The sequence below is a fragment of the Canis lupus genome, chromosome 10 (genome assembly GCF_011100685.1).
Source record: "Canis lupus familiaris isolate Mischka breed German Shepherd chromosome 10, alternate assembly UU_Cfam_GSD_1.0, whole genome shotgun sequence".
NCBI lineage: Eukaryota > Metazoa > Chordata > Mammalia > Carnivora > Canidae > Canis > Canis lupus.
The window spans coordinates 26,537,715-26,563,138 of NC_049231.1; the positions used below are offsets into that span (position 1 = coordinate 26,537,715).

Consider the following 25,424-nt stretch of genomic DNA (forward strand, 5'->3'; position numbering starts at 1 on the left):
GGTGCCCCTGGGCAAGTTTTCTTCCTTCTCTCCCTGCTCCTACCTCTTCCTTCTCCTCCTTGTGCCTTTTCTTTGGGCTCTGCTTGGAAGGTTGATTGGGTAAGGCAGGGAAGCAGATGAGCCCAAACCCCACAATCCAGTCATGATCTCGGGGTCAGGGCTCAGGCTCAGTCCAGGGGGGCTCCTGGTCAGAGAGGACAGGTGTTCCCTGGAGACCACAGGCTAGGAGTGTGGGCCTGGCTGGGCTGGCAGTAGATGCAGACACACCCTGACAGCTGTCATCAGAGTGACGGGAAGCTCCCGTGGCGCTCTCCATGGTCCTGAGCTCGCCTGCGCTGACCAGGGTCCTAGCTCAGCCCTGGGAATGCCCTCCACCAGCCTCTCACCGGCCCCTGCCAACCTCCTCTGTGGTTCAGTGGCTCATGTCCTAATGGCCACTCCCCCTGCCCACCATCCTCTGGCCCCCTTCCCTGCCTGCCTCATGACACCTGATCCCTGGTGTCCTCAGTTCTGGAACAGCCACAGGGCCCTCAACTCCTACAACTGGGAAAAGGGACCAGTTGTGGTCTGCATCCAGCAGCAAAAGGGTCCGACACCTACTAGGTGCTCAGGACGCCCTGGAAATGTCTATGGGGGAATTCCTGGAGGTCGCACAGTCCACCTCGTCTCCACTCTTGGGCAGGAAATGGCCCCTCTACAACCCCAGCCTGGGAGCACCTTTGAATGCACCCTCACTTCTCCATCAATTAGTTCATCTGCTTGAAAGGACATCTTGATTTTGAGCTGAAGTGCCTGCCTCCATCCCATATGACCCCAAGGCTCTGCCCATCTCCATGAGGAAGCAGGAGATGTATCTTTGCAGCAAACTCTGCCTAAGACACAAGGTGGGCACAGTGGTTGCAATGTCAGATCTGAACATTGCCTCTGACCTACCTCTCATTATCCTACCTCTGCTGGCCTCAGTTTCCCTTCTCTATAAAATAGACATATAACAAATGAGTCAATCCATGCAAAAGAAGAGCAACTGTGCCTAAGCATACGGTGGGTGCTCAGTGAGCATCGGCTTTCATTGTTACTGGAAATCAGGAAGATCTGGTTTAAGCCCCCAGCGCTGTAATTTTACTGTGTGCCCTCGGGCAAGTTACTTAGCTTCTCTGGACCTCAGTCTCAGATAGAGAAGGAAGATATCCCCTCCCTTGCAGTCCTGTGGGAGATCTGGATGAGCCGTGGTGTCAAAACATCCTGCATGGAGCCCAGCACTTAGCAGATGCTCTAAAAATACCTGCTTCTTTCCTTCCATTTGGCTTTCCTGCCAGACAACCAAATGCAGATGACATGACTGAACATGCCAGGCCTTGCTCCTAGCCAACTTTGTTAAAGGACTGAGCCAATTGGAAGGCTGCTTACTACTGACTGGCACCCATCATCCTCCTGGGCATTCTCAGTGACTCATCTGGCTTTCAGAGCCCAGGGAATCTGGAGCCCCACAGAGGGTCCAGACTCCTCTCCCAGGGTCTCAAGGGCCCTGGAGTAAGAATATTGTCCAAACTCTCACCCCAGGCCAGCGCCCCCGCCAAGTAACCATCTGGTCTCTGCTGGTCCAATTCTTAGCACCACCCATTCCAAGCACGTCAGACTGGTAGAAATGCTTTCTGTTGACCTAAATCAGCCTCCTTGGAGCTTCCGCTACTGCTTCCGGGTCCTCCCTTGGGGGTTAAGCAGAGCAAGTCAGCACCTCAGGAATCAGAAGACTCTGTGGCCAAATAAAGGTCCTTCCAATGTGAGGTTCCACGATCCCCCATGGAGAGACAGGCAGAGGAGGTAGCTACAGAGTCTGACAAATTCCAGAGCTCTGGCAAGATGCAAGAAACAACTGACGCTGTGTTTATTTCTTCATCTCTCATCATTTTATTCATCCCTTTAGCTCCTGTCTATCAGACAGCGCTCCATGAGGGTCAAGCCTATACACAGGGATGTCACCCCACAGCCGACGCATCATCCAGGCTACTGGTGGACATTTACCAAGAACCTGCAGTGTGCCAGGTACTGCCCCTGCAACGGCTGGAGAAATTAGGGGCTCATTCCTGGGCCCCCCCTGGAGGAAGGTATGTTGAGTCTCCATTTTGTAAATGAGGAGATAGATTCCTCATAGCTTTGAGGTTAAGCTACTCGCTCAGCCACACAGTGCTTGTGGGAATGAAACAGATGAGATTCCCCAAGCATCCTGCACCTGCCAACAGGTGGGCCTGGGACACAGTGGGGCTGCAGATTTGGGGGTTCTACCCCAGGCGAAGCATGAGTGGCCTGGGTGAGGGAGGGTCTGGTGTACCCTAACCCCCCAGTCCCCAGGACTTCTACTCCCCAGCACTCCTCAGAGAGAAGTCGGCTTAAAGGGCCAGCCCTGGTCAAGGGCCCCAGCGGCCCAGTCACTGAAAAGTCCTGGCGGACTCTGTTCACCATGGTGCAGGTGGGGGAGCTGCTGCTGCTCCCATCCACAGATCAGGAAACCAAGGCACAAAGTGAGGCACAGCTACACTGGGAGCCAGTTCTTGGACCAGCCAGATGGGGCACCCCAGCCACCCCCTGGGCACAGGGATCTGGGGCCTCTACTCTTTCTGCTGGCTTAGCTCCGAAGCAGGAGCCTGGCTGAAGCCTCAGCCCAATGCCCATGCCTGGGAGCCCTTTCTGTGGTGAACCCTACCACTACCCCTGCTCCACAATCAGCCTATGTGCCCTGGCCCTCTCGCCTTCCTCCAAAGCCCTCCCCACTCAGCCTGCTCCCAGTCCCCTGCCAGCTGCCTAAGAACTTTCCCACAGAGTGGTAGCAGGTGCCTGAGAAAGTTGGTTCCCAAGGCTAGGACCTGCCCTCATCTCCTTGGAGCCTCCTTCTCTTTCCCCACTGGTCACTGGGCCACCGAGGACATCAGCGTTTGGTCCCCAGAGGCCCATGGGTAGTGAAGATATAGAGCACTTCCACCTGCCCAGAATGTTCTACTGGACAGCGCTGGAGGCTAAAGAGATTAGTCATCCTTAGACATCAGCCAATGGGGTGGCTGTGCTCAGAAGCCTGCTGTGGCTCCCACTGTCCAGCACTGAGGCTCATGGCTGCTGTGACTCCTGACCTTTTTTTTTTTTTTAAGATTTTATTTATTTATTCATGAGAGACACAGGGAGAGAGAGAGACAGAGACACAGGCAGAGGGAGAAGCAGGCTCCCAGCAGGGAGCCCAATGTGGGACTCTATCCCAGGTCTCCAGGATCACACCCTGGGCTGCAGGCGGCGCTAAACTGCTGAGCCACCCCCACCCGGGCTGCCCTGACTCCTGCCTCTTAAGATCCGCCCCTACCTTGCCTTATTCACGTTAACATGATGGTCACCACTTATCACACGCTGAGGTATCACCAGCTGTCGGCATAGGTTTTACATACACTGGCCCCTCCCGGCCGTCCTTAGAGGTAGGACTTATCATCCCCACTTTACAGGAGGAAATTGAGGAAATTGAAGCTCAGAGGGCAAAGCAACTTGCAGAGCATTCCTCTGCTCACCTGTGCACACCCACTGCTCTGCAGGGCCTGAGACCCACACGGCTGGCGGGGAGGGGAACGTGCCATTGGCCTGAGCCCCAGACACTGAAGGCTCTGAGTGATGGCCAGTATCAGCTTCCAGAGCTATCCAACAGCACGCTCTGTGATGGTGCAAACAGCTAGGCTGCGCTATCCTACACACCAGCCGCTAGCCCCGCATGGCTACTGAGCACTTGAAATTGACTGGGAGACTGAGGAACTAATTTATAATTTCACTTAATTTGAATTTTAGTTTAATAGCCACATGTGCTAGCAGCTACTGAATTGGAGCAGGCAGGTTCAGACAGGACTGGGGAGAATGGGGCAGGGGAAGGGGCAGGGGCAGGGAGCAGGGCTGATTGCACCAGCTCTGCAGGGATGGTGGGGCTGGAGGGGAGGATGCACATGGGAAGATGCTGTGTGGAGGTGAGGTGAGGCAGCCTGAGGTATCCAGCCTGGGACCCAGGGTAAGGGCGGGGAGTGGTGGTGAGCTGCTGTGGGGACACTCCTTAAACACTGGGTGACAGAGGGAGGGAGTGGGTCACAGCGTCAGGGGCAAGAGGTGGGCTGGGGGTGGGACCTGGGGAAAGTCTGTGGAGGACGGAGGAGGACGAAGGCAAGGAGCTGAGCCCAAGCCCTGGGGAGGGCACCTCTGGGTGGAGGATTGGGCCTCATTGTGCAGAGGCAGCTGGAGGCAGTAAGGTGGAGCTATGGTGTACAAGTCACAGGGCTGCCCTGAGGATTTCGTGTATGTAAAGTGTCTGGAACACTGCCTGGCTGAGCGACCACCAGGTGGGTAAGAAACAGCATCTGGTGAGGGGCAGGTGATGAGTGTTTGTCACAGGAGAGACTGAGGCATCTGAGGATGAAGCAAGGACTCCTGGTGGGTGGCTTTGGGGAGGGGAAGAGGGGGCTAGATGCAGACACAGACATCCCACGGAAAGGGTTCTGTGGGCACTGAGAACATGTGTCCCCAAACCAGGTTCTATGGAACCCCCAGGGCACTCCCGGGACCAGATGACAGAGAGAGATGGGGAGAGACAACAAAGCCTGGGACAACCCCTCCGCCCCCCTAAACACACACACATAATCAAAAAGATGCTCACTCAGCTTTTCAATTTCATACATTGTAGTTTCTCCTAGGATTTTGTTTGCAGAAAGTCTTCTACACTAAAAAGAGGTCTAAAAACCCCAGTGGGGCAGAGGCAGATGCGCATTTCAGAAGGGCCCCAGGAGCTCTGCTGGTCTCACACACACAGCTTGGAAAGCAGAGGCATAGACTGGGCCTGGGGGGCGGGGGGGTAACAGCCCTGCAGGGGGGCAGGGGGGCTCTTGCCTGAGTCCCCTTAGTGAGCAGGGAGGGAGTGTGGATGCATCCCAGCAGGGGTGCAGGGGCTGCTGGGGCAGAGGTGGGAGGAGCAGGGTGATGGCGTGACCGGCACAGCCACAGAGCTGGAGATCATGTCTCCTCCGGCCCGTTTCTGCCCGGTCACAGTAAACTCAGCAGTGATTGGCCTTGTCCCCTGCCCTGTTCATTCCATTCCCACACTGTGACTTCTCCAAGTCAGGCTGACCCTGTGTTCCCGGCGCCCAGCATGGGGCCCCGCCCAGACATTCAGCGAGTGTCTGGGGCAAGCCAAAGGGATGAGCACAAAGGTGGAACTGCAGGCACAGGGATCTGGCTGTGTCCCTGTCAACAGGGCCACATAGTCATGGACTTGCTGGGATGAAGAATCAAGAGGCTCAGCTGCCCCGCTGGGGGCTGGGGCCGGGCCCGGGTGGAGGGACGGCGCCCAGGGGTGGGGGTGGGATGTGAGGATGGCAGGTCTCTGGTGCTTCTGCCCTGCCTGAGGTGGGTCGAGAGAGCAGAGCAGTCCTGGTTTGGAGCTGGGGGTGCAGCCAGGAACAAGATGCACAGATGAGGTTCTCCCGGGTGGAGGGAAAGAGGACAGATGAGAAAACCAACAGAGGATGCCAGGTGTCAGCACAGGCCTCCCGGAGAGAGGACGTTTCAGCTGCGACCCGAGAAGGAGTCACCCCACAGAGTAGGAAACCCCCAGTGCGGTGACAGCAAAGTGGGAGGGTGTCAGGGGGGTGTCTGAGTCTGTGGTGGGCACATGGGGCCTAGTGGGGCTGGCGAGGACACCCCACACTCTGGGGGCTGTGTGGACAGAAGCCTAGGCAGCCCGTCTCAGTTGCTGCCTCTTGAGTCAATAATCCAGATGCAGCTAAACCCTCTACCTGGGCAGGGCTGGGCCAGTCTGCAGAGCAGCGGATCTGGAATATTCCTCCCAGAAGATGCCTCCTCCATCGTCGCCACCTTTGTGGTGGCTGGCACTTACTGAACGGCCCAGCTGCCAGACGCCGTGTGCTTTACTCCATTTATCCTCACAGCCACTGCATGGGGAGGACATGGGGGCCGGGGACTGAGGGACCTGCCTGAGACTCAGCAGGCGGTGGCAGGACACACCCACGCTCACCACCTCTAGGGGCCCTCATTCAGGCGGCAGGGCCTAGGCTGCCGCCTTCAGCCTCGTCCAGGGCAAGGGCCCTCCCACCTCCACCCTGGCCCCCAGCAGGAGCCCAAGGGCTTGCCACTTGTGGGTCACATGCACCTGCCTTGTTCCAGCAGGTGACTGGACCAGTCACGATAGCCCTGTGTCCACCTGCACAGCCCAAACCCCCTCTCGGAGGCTCCCTTCCACCTGTGATGGGGTGAGCCCCCTAGGGCAGCGCTCTGTGAGGCCAGCCTACAGCGAGGTAATACCACGTTTCACAAAGCCCAGAGTTTCCGGACAGGCCGCAGGAGCCCCAGAGTCCCTTCCCACCTGATGCCAGCAGGGACAGATCGCCCTGGACGGGGTCTGGTGTTGGGATCTCTGGTCCCCCGAAGAGGGCCTGGGGCTCTAAGAAGTCAGGGAACCTCCCTGGTGAGGCCCAGACTTCAGGAGGCTCCAGAGGGCCTGTAGTCTGTGGGGGGGCCTGGCTCAAGCCTGTACTGCACACCCCCGCCCTCCGCCGGCCCGATCTCTTCCCCAGCCCCGCGGGCCCAGAACTCCGAGATGGGCAAGGCAGGGTCCCACACCAACCGCGCTCACCGCCCTGAGGGGTTCTGTTTACTTGCTGTTACCCTGACCTGGCCTCCGGCCAGGGCCAGTCGGGCCCAGCTGTGTGGCCTGGGGACGCCCAATGCCCCCGCCTACTGCTGCCCTTCCTTGGCTTGTCACCAAATGGGGGAAAGAGGAGGGCGTGCCTGAGGCCTATCCCCCAGCTGCCCTCTGGCAGGGTGTGAACTGCCTCAGGTTCCTTCTACCTCCATCCCTTACAGATAAGGGAAGAGGTTCAAGGGGTCCAAGGGACCAGCCTGGCTCACCCTGAAAGTGACCCAGCCCTAGGGCCTCCTGCTCCCTACCAGTCCACTCTGCCTCAGTCTCCCCTTGACTCTCCATGCCTGGATCCCCGCAGGCCCACCTTCCCCTCACCTGACACAGTACCTGCCTCGGGTCCCTACGGTGGCACACCACAGGTGATGCAATATCCCGTCCCAGGTGCTGCAACCCTGTGTCCGGCCTTTATGGCTTGATGGCAATGGCTTCCTCCCCAGAGGCGGTCTCCTACCCCCCACTCCTGGGGCCAAGCACAGGTGGCAGTTAGGTGGCTACATGGACAGCCACCCTCAGCCTGGCGCCATCTCTGGCCTTTACCTTGGCACGTTTCCTGGCCCCACCTCTTCCTAGCCGGGTCACCTCACTTCCTGGGACTGCAACCTCCTCGTCTGCCCCAGGTAGAGACAGGTAGCCTAGTGGCAGTGAGGGCAGGTGCTGGGGACGCGGGCACAAGCGCACTTTCCAGGTGAGGGGCCTGTCAGTGCCTGGCACTTTGTAAACCACGTGCCCATCTCCTCTTGGAACCTCGCCTCCCCCCACCTCACTGGGTGGAAGGTCACCCTGAGCTGCTCCCAGACTCCCAAGGGACCGTGGGGCATTGTCAGAGGGTCACAGACGAGAAATGGAGAAGCGTGGTACGGGGGGGAAAAGCTCGGAAGTAGTCTCTCCTGGTGGGACCCTGGGTCTCCAAGAAAGCGGGGTGTTGGGGGGCTCCGCAAGAACAGCCTGAATCCTGACGGTCCCTCAGAGACCCCGCACTGTTCACCTGCAAGTGGGCTCAGTACTCAACAGCCCTGGTCCGCGGTGGGGACAGCTGGGGGCGCAGGGTTCTCTGGGAGTGGGAGCAGAGGCTGGACTCTGTGTGGCTGGCCACGGATGAGAAACTGGGGGCCCAGAGGAGACCCCCCAAACAGCTATTGTACTGCCTGGCTGCATGCCCAAGTCCACCATGAGCAAGCCATTCATCCCTTGTGGTGGGAATGACCCTCTCGGGCTCCTTCCTAAGAGGGTGAAGACATAAATCAGCCCCGGGCAGAGAAGAGCCGAGGGCAGACGGCAGAGCTTCCAGTGGGGGGGGTGCGTGTGGGGTCTCTGGGAGGCTCCTCCTCCCTCACACCCAGCTTAGCCCGTGCCTCCCCTGGGGCACTGCCCTCGACCCCTATCAGCCTGCAGAGAAAGCCCGTGGGCTGTGAGCGCCGAAGCCCTGCTCCTGGGGCTGCACAGGGACCATCAGTGCGGTGGCGGGGCAAACGGGGTGTCCTCTGTGCCCCCGTGCTGCACCTGTTGTCGGGGACACCCCACCCAGGAGGGTCGCTGAGGGCCTGGGTGAGCAGAGCTGAGGGGACTTCCCCGGGACACGGGGGCCCTGCCATTTCCGCAGAAGGAAGGAGGAGGAGGAGGGCAGGGTGCAGCCGGGGTGGCCCAAGGAAGCAGGCGGAGAGCGAGACGTGGGTGCCCACGAGCCGGGGCAGGATGCGGCTCTGCCTCAGGGGTCACATCCGTGGACTGGAGATCACCTTGAGACAAGAGAGGCCGGTGAGGCTGGGCTGAGCGCTCTCTGCCTGCTCTGGAGTTGGAGAAAGCCAACTCCCTTGTGAGCCAGGGAGGAGGGTGCTGTGCAATCAGCCCCCCCGGCCCCCCGCATGGGACACGGCGAGACGGCCAGGGGGCCGTGACAGGGGCAACTCCCTGGAATCTGGACTCAAAGAAAGCCAGATTCGAAGCCTGCCCCTGCCCTCTCCGCCCCCCGTGTGACCCTGGGCAGGCCTCTGAATACCCCTGGGCTGCAGAGTCATCGCACTGTGGGATCACTCCAGCCCTCAGCCCATGACGACTGAACACGGTCACATCCAAAAAGTCCCAACATAGACCAGTCCCTCTGAGCTCCTGACCAAGTCCAGCCCCTGGTGCTCCCCCAGGGCCTCACGGGTGTGCCCGGCGGCGGCACTGCAGGACCTGTGGGCACCTCCTTCCGAGATGCTCCCAGGCCCCAGCCCCACTCCTCCTCCTCCTCCACCTTCTCCTCACTGGCCTCTCTCCTTTTTTTTTTCTCCTTCCTGTCTTGAAACTCTTAATTTTTTGAACAAGAGGCGCTACATTCTCATCTGGCACCAGGCCCCGCAAATTCCGTCACTGCAAAGTCCCCATCAGGCCATGTGCGCCCCCCCCCCAGCTCAACCCCCTCCCAAGACCCCACGCCACCCAGTTGCCCCCCACAGTCTGGCTCAGAATGAAACCCAAACTCCTCTGGGCCCACAGGCCCTGCCAGTCTGGTCCCTGATACTCTGCTGTCCCCGCCTCCACGGGGCTCCTCTGGGCTGCAGTCCCCACCTTTCATCCTCAGGGTCCTCCCCCCGCTGTTCCTCCGTCTGGAATGTGGCTGCTGCTCAGAGGGGCCCTCCTACCCGGCCAGCTCCAGTCTGTCCGCTCCCCAGGTCATCGGCTCCCCCACAACCGCTGCGGAAGCTAGCTGTCTCCTTGTTTACGAGTTAGTGGTCTGTCTCCCCCACCCACACCCTGGGGCTCAGAATGTCAACAGCAGGAGAGCAGGGTCATCCTGAGTCTCGGTCACTGGTCACCGCTGCTCCCCACCCCCAGGACAAAGCCTGGCCCAGAGCAGGCACTCCAGAAACAGCTGTTGCGTGACCACCCAACTCTCAAGAGAAGTGATAGCAGAGTCTGAGTGACAAGTATCAGCTAGTTTGGTGGGCCTGGGGCGGCAGGCCTGGCCCGTGCAATCCATGCCTATCCGTGCCCTGCTCCCAGACCCAGAGAAAACACACCGCCCCCCGGCCCCACCTCGCTCCTCAGCCCTGCTGACATCAGCCCAGGGTGTCCAGCGGTGCCAGCCCCTCCCACCAGGCTCCCCCATCCTCCAGGGGGACAATGTACAAAGGGCCACTTCAGTGCAGAGCTTCAGCTCCATCTCCAGCCCGGAGGCCTGAGGGTGGGGGAAGGGAAGGGAGGAGACGGCCTACCTCTCATCCATCTTCATGGGGCATTCATGAACCTTCCCTAGCACAGGGCCAGGAGGACCATAGATTCAAGCCATGGCCTGGGGAGGCTTTGAGCTGCACTCTGGGAGGTGGGGGGGCAGGGGAATGCCCTTGCTGGGGAGGGGGGATATCTGTGCAGAGGTCAGTCCTGTGTACCTAGGCAGGAGGGCAGGAGTGGGGGGGGTGCTCCCATGGGCACCTCCCCGAGTGTACAGGGCCCAGGTGCGGGGTGCAACTAACCACTCAAGAGTGCTCCCTTATAAGGGAGAGAGAAGAGCACACAAGGGGCAGGGGATATGGATTTGGGCCCAGCAGAGGGGTTAGAGTCAGCTCCCATCCTGCCTGAGACTCCGCTGCAAAACCAGGCACAAAGAGCTCACACAGCTGTCCCAACAACCTGATAACCTGTGACCTGAGCCTGGCACCCAGGGATGCTCTGATGTCGGGCTTTCCCCATGTTCCTCCTCCTGGGCCTTGATGTCATGTGACCATCCCCCCCCCAGCTGCCCAGGCCAGGAGCCCAGGAGGCATCCTAAATCCTCCCTCCTGCTGACCTCACATGTCTATCACCAACCGCGTCCATTCCATACCCCGGTACTTATCCCGCTGGTACCTCTGCGCCACTGTCCCATGCCAGCTGCACCACCAACGCTCACCTGGACAAGAGCAGCGGCCTTGCCAGGGGGCTCCCACCCTGGTCACGATGAGCCAAGCCAAAGCCAGCCACATCCACAGCCTCCCAGCTTGGAACTCCTGTCCTCAGGATAAAGTCCAGATCCTGTAGAAGGCCCCAAGTTCCTGTATAATCTTTCACTCGGTGTCCCCAGGTAGGCTCAGCTGAACTGTCCTTCCCCCAGGGCTCCTCACTCCACACTGGGCTGGTGCTGCCCGACTGCCCTGGGACCCCAGCACCCCATCTGATACAAAGGAGGGGTTGACCTTGGCTTGTTTAATGAATAAATGACCCTCCCCCCCCCCCAAATCCATACCACCTGCACCTGCAATCAGTGCTGCTGGGCTCTGAGGCCTGAGCTGGAGCTTGGAAAAGTCTAGATCTGCCTGGGCAGAGCATACTTCAATGAAGTGGCTTATCTACACGAACTCTATCATAATGGGAGGGCAGTGGGGGTGAGGGGAGACAGGGGAAGGACTCTGGGCTTTAGAGCACCCTGAGCAACATAATGGCTGATGGTAGGGAGGAAGTGTAGAAAGGAAGGTAAAGAACCCCGGGGTGCTCGGTGCCCGGCCCCATGCCCGGCATGCAGGAGGTGCTCGGCGAGCTGCTGCTGAGTCAAAGAATGGGCTGGAACCCTGGCTGTGCCACCCACAGCTCTAGGCCCCTACTTTCTCAGAGGCATAAAAAAAGGGGAGGCTGGTAACACCCACCTGAAGGGGCCTCACAGGGATCTGGGGAGCTGCTGAGGCTGCTCCTGGCCCAGCGCCTGCAGCTCCAGAGCTCTGGGAACCTGAGCCAGCACAAGGTACCTCCTGCAGGAGTGGTCGGGAGTGGTGGTGCCCCAGCAGGTGCACAGCTGGTTGGCCCTGCCGCTCTGGGCACCTGGTGAGCCTCTGTGAAGCTGGAACAATGAGCCTTTTCTCTTTTTCCTCCCCAATTAATCTTGGCCCACCCCTGCCTGCGAGCAGCGACAGCCCCCGTGGGTCAGGCCCTGACCATCTCCACTGGGGACACTCAAGAAGCCCCCGTCAAATGGCAGGGGACACCACACAGGACTGCAGGCACTGGGCCCCTGCTCCTTAATACAGAGCCACCCATCTGTTCTTGCTCCTTTAATTACTCAGTCCTTCCCACTCGCTAGATCCAGAGAGCGTTCCAGAAAAGGCCCGCAAGTGCCCAGACGTCCCACTGAGTGTGGGGAAGAAGAGACAGCAGTGAGCAGACCGCCACCATAGGGTGACAGGGTCATTCCAGGAGTCAGGTAGCCGGGGTCCAGGCCTCAGCAATGCCACGAACCGCCCACCAAGGGCAGCGCCCCTTCCCGAGTGAAGCGCTGCATCTCATCTCACCACCACACAGCCATCTCACGAAACTGAGCTTTGGGGGGCCAGTCCTGTCTGAGGTCAGGCAGCAGCAAGCTGTGGGGAGGGCCCGGCTCAGCACAGACCACAAGCACGCCTACCAAGGCTCACCAATGCTCAAGACCTCCCCCACCCCGAAGCACCTCAGTTTCCCCACTGACCACGGGAGACCTGATTCTCCTGCTTCCTGCTCCATCTTCCTCCCATAAGTCCCGTGACTCGGCTTCTCTGGTCTGAATCGATGCTGTGTTCTGGTGTCTGGGTCCCCAGGTTCCCTTTCAGAAAGTTCTGCGGCCCAGGTCCTCCTGCCTGCCAGGGGGCTTCATATTGTGAGCTCCAGCCAACCCGCTTCCTTTTCAGCACCCTGTATTCCCTTCCAGCCCCCTAGCAGTAGGGCCCACAGCCCAAGAGCCCGTTCCAGCTCCATCGGCATCTGCTTGAGAGCCGCAGAACCAGCAAGGAGGGCCAGCACGAGGTTCCCAGGGCCGCAGGGGATGGGCGAGCACACCCACAGCTGGGCAGGAACGCCCTGGCCCAGGGCCCCCCCGACTCTCCAGGGCGATGCTTCTGACCGCCGTGGCCCTGCTGGCCTCTGCCCTCACCAGTCTGCACTGCGACAGCCCCCAGGACGGCACTTCCCGCGGTCAGAGACCTTGTATCATGTCTCTTTGGGGTCAGGGCCTGGTACCTCCTCGGTGGGTGTTTGCTGAATGAATTAGCCGGTGTGCTGGAGGTATGGGCAAGATTACATGCTGGCGCAGCGTGAAGGAAGGACAAGAGTCCACTTACGATGGAGCTGCTCATGCTGTGTGCAGGGGGAGGGGATGTGCACAACGACGCAGACATGAGCACACCCTGGAGTCGGCAGATCTGTGGCCCTGGCACCTGAGCTAGGATCAGGGCTCAGCTGGATTACAAATACCGTTTCCCTGACCGCATGGCAGGAGGACGCAGGAAAGGCGCTCCGGGCAGGAGTCAGTAAGGCAAGGAGCCAACAGTGATGCGTACCCACCGGGCACGGGGATGGAGGTGAAGCCCGCAGCTAACGGGGGTGGGAGGGGGCTTTCCAGGCGGAGGTGGAATGGCAAGGGTCCTGAGGCCTAACGGTGCCACAGGAAGGCGGGCAGAGGTTCGAATGGAATTCTCGGGGTGCCACATCCCCCAGCAGCCGCATGCTGGGACGCTCACTGACCCACTTTGCCAGGATGAGAGAAACACAAGCTGTCTGCCACCGGCGCACCTGTCCTGGCAGATGTGCCTGGGGCCAGGCAGCTCCCCTGGTCCCTCTGGAAGCCACCCGCAAGTGGTGACCCCAGAACCAAGCAAATGGGGGCGCCGCCTGTTCCCAGTGCGCCTTTTCTTAGACCTCTCTCCTTCCGATTACGAACTGCATTTTTCTGATCACAAAGGTTTCACATACATCCCAGAAAACTGGAAAATCACAGCAAAAGAAACAGGACAGCATCACCCACCATCCCCTGAGCTAACCTTTTAGTCAAAGTTCTTAGACTTCTTCCCCCCCGTGTACCTTTTTGCTGGAATAAACTCTCCACATGGATTTCCTGCCAGCTTTTGGACAGCAAGCGTTTTCTCTAAGGAGCTTGGTCTTCCACGCGCATGAGGACAAAGTGCTGACCTGAGCCCTGGGGACTTTGCTCCTGGGCTTCTTCCCATCCCCCACCCCTGGATCCTATGGAGACGCTCCAGCTTGGGGGACGGGTCAGCCCCAGAGGGCCTATCAGCCGCTCTCTGTCTAGGTCAACCCCAAGCACCTGGGGCCTCCAGCGTTCCCTCTGTGAAATGGGTGTGTGTGGCCGGCTACAAGGTCCCCTGTGTGAGCTGAGGTGACAGTCACCTGCCCCTTACAGTTGCTTCCCCTGTCCCCTCCACTGGCATCTCGAGGCCCCTCGGCAGACCTGCCCTGCCCTCAAGGTTCTCAGCATCCTGTAGAGCAGACAAATGGAAATTCTGGCAGAGAGGATCAGCCCAGCCGTTGGGGTGGGGATCAGGGCTTCCCGGGACAGGGAGGGGGTCTTAAAGGATGAGCAAGCACCTGCCAGGAGACAAGGGGAAGGCCATTCCAGACAGGGGGACAGCATCTGCAAAGGCCAGGAAAGCTGGCACCTGGGCTTCCAGTCTAGGTGGGGGTACCGGGCCTGGAGGCAGGGACCACGGAGCCCGTTACATCCCCCCACTGCCTGTACCCAGATGAGGCCTCAAACATCTCTGACAGCAGTGACATGCCAAGCCCCAGTGGCAGCCCTGGACACCCGAGAGGGGGTCTGCCTGGGGGCCCCACTCCCCAGACCTCCTCCCAGCCATGGTGGAACCTCAACATCCTTTGCTCTTTACCTTGGGGATGGCAGGGGTGACCTGGAACCAGTCACTCATCCTCTGTGGGCCTCGACCCAGAGCCTGTCCCAGAAGCCTGTCCTGGGTTGTTCCAAGGACCAGATGGGACCAAAGGCCTGGCTCTGCCTCCACTGACCAAAGGGGCTCCCAAACACCTACTGTGTGCCGGAGCCCCCAACACACGCCTCTTTGTTTCTCTCTCCCGCCAGCCTGGAGAGAGGCCTCTCTCCCCACCACTACCCTGGACAGATGCAGAAGACCCCTTGGGGGCAGGCTTTCTGACTCCAGGATATGGGCATCGCTGCAAACGTAGAGTCAATCCTCCCAGCCACTGCTAGAACCAAGTGAGATGATGAGATAATCAGTGCTTTGCACACTATGCAGGGCTGCACAGAATCCTTGGTTCTCTGGCCCAACGGGCAGGACTCTGGCCCGGAAATTGCACTCCTGGCTGTGGGCCTAGCAAGTCGTCTGCCGTCTAGGACTCAGTTTCCATAGATTGCATGAGGATTACTTAAGCACACTGCTCAGGGCTCCCGTGATACTGAAATGAAGTCATGCAAGAAAGCACCAGCATCTCAGGACACCTGCGTGGCTCAGCGGTTGAGCATCTGCCTTTGGCTCAGATCGTGATCCCGGGATCCTGGGATCGAGTCCCACGTCAGGCTCCCAGCACGGAGCCAGCTTCTCCCTCTGCCTGTGTCTCTGCCTTTCTCTGTGTCTCTCATGAATGAATAAAATCTTTAAAAAAGAAAGAACCAGCATCTCGCTCTCATTCGAGCCATCAACGAGTTCCAAGCATTAATCATCACAGTCCTAGGAGATGGTGAAGAAGGCGCCCCTTCAATCCTTCTCCTAAACCCGCCACTCTGCTCAGCTTCCAGAAGCGGCCTGCCACGCTCACGACCATTCAACAAATATTTAAGAAATATTTACCAAATGCCTTTTCCATGTCAGGCAAGGTGCCAGCCCCCAGAGAGTGCCTGTGTGCCCAGCCTGGAAGGCCAGCTCCTCCCCTGCCGTCACCAGGCCTCCCTGCTCCCCCTTCCTGGCCACCATCACTCATATGGGGTCCATGGCCAACTGGGACCTGTTTCCAGAAGGAAAGGGCAGAGCAGGTGTCTGGATAAAAGGGTGTGGGTGTCACTATGGTGTGTGCAGAGCTAGGTTAGGGTAGTAGGGAGCAGAGGCTGGGAACACAGGTGGGGATCTGGGTTGAGGGCAGGGCGTCTCTCATGGCAGCTTGGACTCCACGGGGCTGGGCAGTGCTTCTCGGAGTCCAAAGGCCTCTGTAGCTCCAGGTCAGCATTTTAAAAACTGGGTTTCCAACCCTCAGAATCCCATGGTGGGATTCTGACTCAGCAGGGTGGGGTGGGGCCTGGGAAATATGTATTTTTCCCAAGTGGCCCAGGTGAGGCTGATCAGGGTTTCCAGATAAAGAGCCCCGGGTCTCTGGGAAAGAAGGGAGTGGCTCCAGGGCTACAAGGAGGGTTTGGAGGCCAGGACACCAGTGAAGTGGCCATCTTGGGTGTCCAAGCTTCAGGGACCATTGTCCTCTGAGTGACAGAGGGGCCCAGACTAGGAGCTTCATCAGATTCTGGGGTCTCCAGGCTGGATGCCATCCCTGCCCCTTTCTGGCCCTGAGCCCCGGGCCCCAGGCACCCTCAAACTGCCAAATAGGAATAATAATAGCACCTACTTCGAGGGAAGTTAGGAGGCATCGCTGGGATAATGCAGACAAAGTGCTTGGCCCAGCGCCCAGCACATAGTAAGTGCTCGATAAATAGCAGCAAATGATTATGACTCAGAGGTCAAGGTGGGGTAGAAGAGTCTGGGAAGTCATCCATCACGGGCCTCTGTCAACCAGAATCCCGGAGACTGCCTCTGGCCGCCCTCCCCTGCTCAGACCCCCATGTGGGCTGCTCCTTCTGGGAAGTTCCCAGCCTGCCTGGAGAGGGCAGCTGGAGGCCAGAGCCGGGAGGAGGCCCCAGTGTGTCAGCAGGGCTCCGGCCTCCTATTCTGGCTCTCACCCTGCCCCTCCCAGGGGATTCCTACTTCAGTGGGAACCAAAGTCTTGAGCCAAATAGGCTCTAAATTCAGAAAACAACGGAGTAATTAGGTATGTGAATGTTTCCTATTGTTCCAATTTTATTCACATAGAAAAGATGAAACTAAGTGAACCCACAGGGGACTTTCTACTTGAGGCTGGTGCAAGAAAAAGTATTCTGGGACCCTCTTCACTTCCTGGATTCCCCACAGGAGCCTGGGCCCATGTGGCCTCATATTAGACCACAGGAGGGTGGTCCATCCCTTCCACTGTGCCTGGTTCCGCCTCACCCGAAGCCTCACTTCCCCTTCCAGGGGGTGAGGAGAAGCAGGGTCTCAGTGACCATCCCTCTGTGGTCCAGGGCCACCCTCCCGAGGGTTAGCCTCCGCCCATAGGGATAAAGAAGGGAGAAGAATGGGGAGAAGGACAGGGCCACTCCCTGGGGCTGATAATCACTCATTTATTCTTCCATTCATTCATTTGAGCTCCTATGGGACGGGGAACTCGCAGCCAAGCAGAACACGCGACAGCAAACATGTTCCAGAAACCCGTGTGGTCCTCCGCCGGCCCACAGCAAGGAGCTTCCCTGCACAACTGCTGCTCAGCCCAGATGGAAAGGATGGGTCACCAGTAACAAGACACTGTGCCTCAATTTCCCCATCTGCAAAGGGGATATCATGGTACCTCCGTTGTGGGTAGCTGTAGGGATACAATAAATGTTGGCTATTCATATTCTAATGGGCGGGCAGTGTGCAAGGGGGGTGGGGGGGCTGAAAGGCTAGGGGTGACAGAAGGGGAGATTTGGGGTGGAGGGCTGGCACCATGGAGGAGGCTTTGGGAAGGTGACAGGGTTTTAGGGACACAGGAAGAGGTGGGTGGAACATTTGGGGAGGGAACAGCATAAGCAAGGGAACAGAATTTGATGTCTGAGGCTGATCAGGACCCGATCTCAGAGCTCTGTGAGCCAGAAGCTTGGGCTCCAGCTGGGTCATTCTGTGTAGGCAGCCCAAACCAGGCCAAGGTCAAGGGGAGCTAGAGCAGGAGTGAGGCAGGGTCAGGGGTGTGGAGGTTCCCAGGAAGGCAGGACACCGCCCTCCTTCCCCCCTGCCCTGCATCTCACTGTGTGTACGTATTTGGAGTGATCGCTGGCCCTGCCCTCAACCTGTCCAACGCCCCCCCCCCCGCCCCCCGCCACTCGGCTACAGTATGGCCCCACAGCTCCCCAGGTCTACCCAACCAACAGTCTCTGGAGCCTTCTCTCCTTTTTCAACTGCCATTTATGATGCACCTACTGAATGCCTGGGGGCTGAAGTTGGCATGCGCCAGCTCCCGCTGTGAGATGGATAAGCTGTTGGTAGCGTGAAAGGGGCCTTGCTGGGAGGTTTACACCATAGAAGCCTTCTGACTGTTCATCAGGGACCTTTTTGCTCCCAGAGAGCCTACTGCCAGCATGCCCTTGCCCCATGCCCAAGCAATGGACACAGAAGTCAGGCCCCTGCCTACAGAGGCTCACAGAGAAGATGACGGCAGCAATGTAGACACCTCATGTGCTGGAGCAGGCTGTCTTCAGGGAGGCAGGGGTGAACCGGGAGACTCATCTGAAATGCCCACCAGAAACCACACCAAGCTGCCCCAATAGCCATAGTGCGCATCATTCCCACTTCAGAGGCAAGAAAACTGAGGCAGAGAGAGGAGAGTCAGTTGTCCACAGTCGCACAGCAAAAATGGACAGTCAAGATTCAAACCCGGGCCACTGGATCCGGAATCCTTGCTTTTAACTTCTGCACGTGACTGCCCCAATGTGCAATTATTGTCACTCCCCCCCTGCCCCTAAGCAGCCAGCACAGGGCTAGGCCAGACCATGGATGCCCAGTGGTATTTGCTGCCCAACTAGATTCTAGATTCCGTTCTCCTGGGGGTAAGGTCTGTGTCCTCTCCACCTGGCTGCTCACGACAGTGCCCCTCACAGGAGGATGTTGTGTTTGTTGGTCTCAATGTCTGAAGAACCTTCTGGAAGGGAGCCCTGGTCCCCATGATCAGGGCTAGAGCTAGCTAGCAGGAGGGGGTGCAGCGTGGAGAATAAAGGGGCTTCAGGGAACACAGCAGGGTCACTGATTGGTGTAGCTAAGGTGCCCGTGGGGGCAAGAATGCGCTGTGTGCAGACCACCCCCACCTCAGCCACTGGCCACTGCTTCTCTCTTCTCCCAGAATAACGTGAGGATGTGCACGCGCAATTCCCCCAACCCTTGGCTTCCCCCAGTTGGGTCCAGCCCTCACGTGATCCTCATCACCCCCCGGAGGGTGAGCCTGGCCCACCAGCTGAAATCAATGTCCTCATTTTCCAGGTCATCATACTGACGCAGCAGACAGGGATTTCCCGAGTCCTTCTCAGGTGCTGGGTGGGTACCCTAAACTCATCATCTCCCTCAGACCTCTCTACAACCCTGTGGGGGAGTCTCCCCATTAGACAGGCGTGGAAACTGAGCCTTCAGGAAGCTGACTTGCCTGCGGCGGTCCAGCCACCACAGGAAGAGGGATCCCAGATGTGGGTCAAGCAGCCCTGACCACAACAGGGGCACTGGGCAGACAAGGAGGGGGTGCCGAGCCAGATGGCAGCACTCCCAGCCCCATCAGCACCTCACTGTCCTCAGGAGCTGCTAGTGCCAGCTCCCTGGTAGGGCCTGTCACCTCACCTCCACCTGCCCGTCCTTCCTCAGCTCTGGCACTCGTGTCTTCCCCTCACTGTGCTTGACCAGCACCCCCTCCAGCTCTCCGCACACACCAGGCACCCCACACCCCCTGGGCCGGGAGCCTCTGGGCGTGCCATTCCCTCCACCTAGAGTGCCCTTCCTTCCTCTCCCCAGCGAGCCAACTCTTCCAGCAAGTTCTCTCTCCTCCTTGGGCTAGCAGCACCTCTTTCAAACTTTCAGAGGACCCTGGGCCCATCTCCTCAGCCCTTGGAGGCCCCCTGCCTGGATCTTTAGTAACTGCCCCAGGAGGTGACGCCCCAGTGCCCACAACTCCCCGTCGGCCAGATCTGGACTGCTGTCCCAGGAGCGGAAAGGGGAAAGGAGCGCCGTCGGGATGGGGCCAGTGCCGGTTCCGGGGGGCCACGGAGGGGTGTCTCTGGGGTAGGATTCCTGCGCGCAGCCCTTCTAGGGGGTCTTCCAGAGCTGGGAGAGTCACCTGACCTCAGGCCGCCAGGGCTGGCTGAGACCCCTCCTGCTGCTCGCGGCACCCCAGCTCAGGCACCACCGTTCCCACTTACACCCCAGCGCGCTCCCCTCCCCACCCCCGGTTCCAGAACTCACTATTTGCGGATATTTATAGCGCCCTCCCCCAGCCAGGTTCCCTCCCCCGCCCTGGGCAGTGCAGTGAAAAGAGCGGGAGCCCCCCCCCAAGAACTGGGGGTGCTCTCCCCACTTCCCTCTGCCTGGTCGCCGCGAGCAGCCACGGTCCCAGCCCCCGCACCCGCCCTGCTCCGGGACCGCGCCTGGGCCTCCGCCGCCGCAGCCCGGGGTCGGGGGGTGGGGAAGGCGGGCGCCGAGGCCTCCCGCCCCCAGCCCCGCGCCGCGCCGGAGGTTGGGGGGGTGGGGGGGGGGCGGCCCAGCGCACAAAGCGCCGCTCGAGCCCCGCGCTTCGGGGACGCCCCCCGCCCAGGCCGGGGGAGGGGAGCGGAGGGATGAGGCTTTGCCCTCCGGGGCCGGGAAAGCTCCGCGGAGCAGCCGGGTTGGGGGAGGGGGCGCCGGAGCCGAGGAGCCTCCCCGGCATCCCGCCCCCCCGCCGCGGCCCCGGCCCTCGGCCCTCGGCCCCGCGCGGCCGCCCCCGCCCCCGCCCCCGCCCCAGGGTCACGTTCGGGAGGGGGCCGTGGGAGCCGTGACGGGGGCGCCGCGAGCGCGGAGGCGGCGGCGCGGAGATGGAGGCGGCGGGCCGGGGTGCGGGGACGGCGGGGCTGCGGCGCGGGCCCCCGGGACGCCGGGGTCAACTCACCCATCGCCCGCTGGGTCTCAGCGGCGGCGGCAGCAGCGGCGGCGGCGGCTCCGCGGCCCCCGGGGCCCCCGGCGGGGAGATGCTGGCGTCCGCCGCAGCCTCTCGCCCCATCCCGGGCTCCGGCGGCGGCTGCGGCGGGCGCCCGGCATCGCGGGCGGCGCGGCCCCGGCCCGGCCCCGATCCCCGCCCCCCGCCCCCACCTCCACCCCGTCCCGCGGGCCCGGCGCGGCCGCCTGGCTGCACCCCGGGGCCGCGGCTGGGGGCCGGCGAGCGGACGGGCGCGGGGGAGGGCCCCCTGGAGGCGCGCGGCGGCGGGGGGTGCGGAGGCGAGGCCCCGGCGCGGCGCGCAGAGGTGCCGGCTCCCGCCCGACTCGCCGCTCCGGCCCCCGCCCCGCCCCCACCCCCGCCCCCGCCCCCACCGGAGCCCCCTCCCCTCCGCCGCCCGCCGCCCGCCGCGCTCCGCTCGCCGCGCGGGGCCGGGGGCGCCTCGGGCCGCAGTCTCGGGCCGCCGCCGCTCCGCGCCTCCCGCGTGTGCGATCAAATGTGTGTGTGTGCGCGCCCCTGCCTGTGACCGTGCGTGCGCCGGCCCACGGCCCGGTGCGTCCTGGGCGGTTGTGTGTGCGAGGGGAGGCGGGGCGGGTCAGAGAGTGTGTGTCTGTCTGGCGTGTGCACGGTCTGCGCGTCCGCTTCTGTACGTGCGTGGATGTGTGCGTCTGGGTTGTGCAGTGTGCACGGGACTGTGTGACCTCCAGTCCCGGGGAGTGCATGGGCGTGCACAGCTGCGCTATGGTGTGTGCGTGGAGCCGGCGGCTGTGCCTGCGTGTGCCTGGACCGTGCCAGTGTGCACAAATCTGTGACCGTGTGGAGGGACCTCTAGGGCTCGTGTGCGTGCGTGGCTCGCGCGGCTGTGCTTCTGTGTACACCCATCCAGGAGCGCGTGCAGAGGCCTGGTCTTCTATTGTGGCGCGTGCGGAGCGCTAGGCCTGGACGGAGTCTACGCAGCTGTGCGCGTGTGTGTGGGTGGCCAGTGTAGCCAGTGTATACCGGCCGGGGTCCACGGGCCTCCGCCTGCCTGCACCCTCCGGCGCCCTCCTGCCTGCGTCCGCATAGGCACGTGCCCGAGCCGCTGCGCCCCTCTTCCCAGCCGGGCCCAGTGACTCCTGGCTCCGCGTACACCTCCCCTCCTCGCGCCCGCAGCGGGCACCCAAGGCCCCGGGTCCGCGCCCCGCCTACCTCTTGAGCCTCCTCTCCTGCCATCCGGCCACGGGTGGTTCTCCAGGCACCCACCACTTCAGACCACGGCTCTTCATGACGTCGCTCGGGGCTTCGAGGCGGCCTCCGCGCTTCTGGCACCTTCTTCCGCTCAGGGATTCCCTGGAGAAGCGGCCACTTCTGCCCCGTGTGCCGGGCACCCTGGGTGTACAGGGAGCACGTCTCTGAGCGGAGGCCGGGGTGTGTGCGGGGGCAGGGAGACGCCCCCGGGCGCGCGAGGTGCCCCTGCCCTTGCTAGGCCCTTGCAGCAGCCTCTGCCTGGGCTTCCCGGTCCACGTGCCCCTGCCCACCCTCATCTACTTTTGCCAAGCAGTCGTGACCCTTCAACGTTCGTCTGAGCCGGTCGCTCTCCCCTGTGACTCCTCAGTGGCTCCCACTTGCCCTCAGCTTGAGCTGAGCGCCTGGGCAGGGCAGGAGGCCCTGATGACCTGGCTCCATCTCTTCTCTGGCCACACCCCCACCCCTCCTCTCCCTGGAGACTCCCTCTAAGCCAAGAGTAGGCAAACTATTTTGCGTAAGGGCCAGCTAGGCGATATTTTAGGCTTTGCTGCCCGTAGAGTTTCTGTCTCAACTACTCAGCTCCGCCACCGTAGTATAAAATCAACCTTAGACAATATGGGAAGGAATGAGCATGGCTGTGTTCCAATAAAACTTTATTTATGGACACTAAAGTGTGAATTTCATGTAATTTTCCTGTGTGTGAAACCTTATTCTTCTTTCTTTTTTTTTTTCCCTAATCATTTGAAAATGTAAAAGTCATTCCCAGTTCACACCACTCTGAGCACATCCCTGCACCTTCGTGTCATCCTTATGACTCACTTGCTTCAGGTATTCTGTTCCGTCACTCCCTGCAAATCCCATCTATTCTAACCCCAACATCCTCTTGCCCCCCCTGCTCCTCCAGCCGACTGTCTGCCCTTCTCTTTCCATCCCCAATGGAAGCCTCACTGCTGCTCACTCAGGCGTGCCTCTCCCTGTGCCTCTGCCTGGGGACTCTCAGAAACAGAGACTCTTTGCTTGCCCCTGACTTCCCCAGGAGAATCTGCTCTTCCTCCCCTGGTCTCCCACAGCCACTTGGGAGACCCATGAGAGAAGTACGGTTTCAGGTCTGGCTTGCTCTGGGCATCCAGGAAAGCTCACAGCTGGCCCATTAGCACCAGGCTGGGAACAAAATAGCGTATCCTTCACTTTTCACAGCTCCCATCGAGGGGTGCCTAAGGTAACAAGACCGGGAGGCCCTGGAGCCTGGACTCAAAACCAGATTTGTGGGACTCTCATTCATTCTCCCTGCCGTGGGCGGAGTGCTCGTAGTGAGCAACCAGTAGCATTCATCTCTCCTCTAGTGTGTACTCTTTCTCCCTGGGACAAGCTCTGGCTCCCAAGGCTATGAGCCAAGAAGGTCCGGATCAAGGCCTGAGCCACAAATATGTCTTCTTGTCCCTTGAAATTTTTTAATTGATTTGGGTGAGCAGATAATAGCTACACACAGCACAAATTTGAAAATTATTGAAAGATGTCCAGTGGAAAGTAAGCTTCCAGCCCCAGCCCCGGCCACCCGTTTTCCCTCATGATTTTTTTTTTTTTTTTTTTTTGGATGTGGTTCATTTGATGTGAAGCCATTTTGTTGTGACCTAAAAACCAATCCATTACATTTATAGCTTGTCTCCCTTTTGGTTTTTTAATATGAGGTGTGAAACAGATGTTTTCTCCTGTTCCTTGAGCCTCCAGGCTGAGCGGTAAGGATCTGCGGGGAGGGTCCCACTGTTCGGGGGTAACTGGATTCAGAAACCAGAGAGATCTGGCTTGGGTCTAGGTACTTGGGTCTTCATGTACGTGGCTTACCTCTGTTTCCTCATCTGTGAAATGGGGATAAGGAAGCCTCCCTCCTCAAGCTCCTCAGAGAGGGAAATGGGGCCCTGTGCATTAGGTAACCCCCTTAGGGCCTGCCAGCCAGGCTGTCTTAGCTGGTGCGGTGACTGCAGGGCCACTGTTTCCACAGCACCCTTAGCTGGGTCCATGGGAGACACTCAACAAATATTTGCCAGGAAAAGAAAATGATTAATACCACTGTGTACATACTACCCGTCATTTAAAAAAAACAAAAAACAAAAAAAAGTGGTTGCTCATTTTGACCTGTCTGAAAATGGCCACTTGAGGAAAGCCGTGCTCCCAAGGCCCTGCTTCAGTGGGCTATACCCTGAACCCCTCATGAGAGCACCCCCACCCCCACATGGGTGCTCTTAAGTCCGTGCAGGGGTAAGGCACCCTGCCAGGGCAGCTGTGTAGAGGAACAAGTGTGGGATTGCCCTGCCCGGAGCCGGCTTGGGTCAGGCTATGGGGTCTGCTCGCTGTGCTCCATCCTCCCCCCAACACTCGGGTCTTCGTTCTCCTGACCTTTCTAGATTCCAAGCTTCTCGTGAGGCCACAGGGAGTCAGCCTTGGTGGGGCCAGACTGAAGCCAGCCTCCGTCTGCCCGGTGCGCTCTGGCAGTCTCGGCGAGCGTTGGGGGCTGTGCATGGCCAACCTGCCCTCCCAGCCCGACAGACATGACTAGTGACCTGCTTGGTCACATACCACTGGCCGCAGGCAGAGCCAGCACCCCAGGCCCCACCTCCCTACCCTCCGAACACTGGGAGCCCACTTCTGAGACAGCTGGCCGGGAGGGGAGACAACCCTGTTTCTTTTCCAGCATTGAGAGAGGTCTGGCACACAGCAGGTGCTCAGCAGGCGGAGGGGCTGAGCACTGGCGGGATTAATCCAGCCCCGCTTTGTGTCCCAGTCATTTCAAGGTCCAAAGCCTCAGTTTCCTCTTCTGTAAAATGGGACTAATCACAGCCCAACATCACACTGATGTCACTGGAACCTGGATCTCTCCAACCTCTCCATCCTCACTCACTTCTTGTCCTATCTCTAAGCCACTATAGGGGATGTGCGGGAGGCGGGAGGGGCTGGGGAGGCTTGGTAGGTGGCCCTGCTTCACCACCCCCTCCTCCAGGGCCTGACAAGGAAGCTGTGGGAGCCTGGAGCTGAAAGAAGCCCAGATACAAGATTAGCCAGCCCAGGGGGTGTCACCTTACAGCTCTGCAGCCCTCTTTCACCTGGGGCTGATTTGGCTCTGTGAACAATCGCAGGGTCTGTTAGCCCTTCCTGCAGCTGCTGCCTGGCCCATGGGAGCCACATTCCTCCCTCCCCGGGGTCATCTCACTCTTGGCCCCGGTCCCCGAGGTGAGGGGTCCCTGACCCCTGCTGAGGGCCAAGCACCGGCCTTGCCAAGGCTCCTGGCACGCAGGGAGCGTGAGCTGGCTCCAAGCCTTTGGCGTCTTCATCTGCAGAATGGGCTCGAGCAGGGCTGCTTGACCCCTCACAGGCGCCAGCAGGGCTGTTCAATAATCGCTCGGTTCCCCTCCTTCTCTGTCACCTGCCGGCTGAAGTCGCTGGACCCCGCAGCCTGTCCTGCCCTCCCTCTGCTCATTGATAAATGAGCCCTTCCCAGAAGCACACCGCAGGCAGCCCTCTGAAATGCTTGCCGCTTCTCCAAACTTTCTCAGCCCTGCATTCGGCCCATCTCAGTCTTTCTGCCCAGAAAGCCTTTCTGGCAAATCTTCTACTCACCCTTCAAGACCCAACCCAGGTGTGCTCTCCCCCCAGAGCCGCACACCCTGTTTGGAGAGTTCTCACATCACCTCTGCTGCTCCTGGACTCTGCCTGCAGTGCCCTCCCCAGCCCATCAGCCCATCTCTAAGTACTCATTGCACCCATCCCAGCCTCTATGGCAAACCTC

At 60.0% G+C, this 25,424-nt stretch overlaps 1 protein-coding gene and 1 long non-coding RNA gene across 12 annotated transcripts in view; one reads left to right on the forward strand and one right to left on the reverse strand.

The window, feature by feature from the left end:
* The window catches only part of MGAT3 (beta-1,4-mannosyl-glycoprotein 4-beta-N-acetylglucosaminyltransferase), a 47,234-nt gene that overhangs the window by 11,343 nt on the left and 10,467 nt on the right, over nt 1-25,424 (reverse strand). For 4 of the 11 annotated variants that reach the window (XM_038550511.1, XM_038550509.1, XM_038550510.1 and 1 more), the window contains exon 3: nt 21,605-21,784. In XM_038550511.1, coding sequence (XP_038406439.1) covers nt 21,605-21,681 — 77 coding nt within the window. In that variant the 5' untranslated portion in view covers nt 21,682-21,784. Of the gene's footprint in view, nt 1-7,057; nt 7,435-9,280; nt 9,448-10,601; nt 10,747-11,331; nt 11,478-12,143; nt 12,449-13,510; nt 13,629-20,371; nt 20,500-21,604; nt 21,785-25,424 lie in introns of those variants that run through there. The other 7 variants (XM_038550513.1, XM_038550507.1, XM_038550512.1 and 4 more) reach the window with 7 other exon arrangements.
* LOC119873629 lies at nt 1,693-15,041 on the forward strand. The gene is made up of 3 exons (XR_005365574.1): nt 1,693-1,821; nt 1,925-2,105; nt 14,544-15,041. It is a non-coding gene; the product is annotated as an uncharacterized LOC119873629 (long non-coding RNA).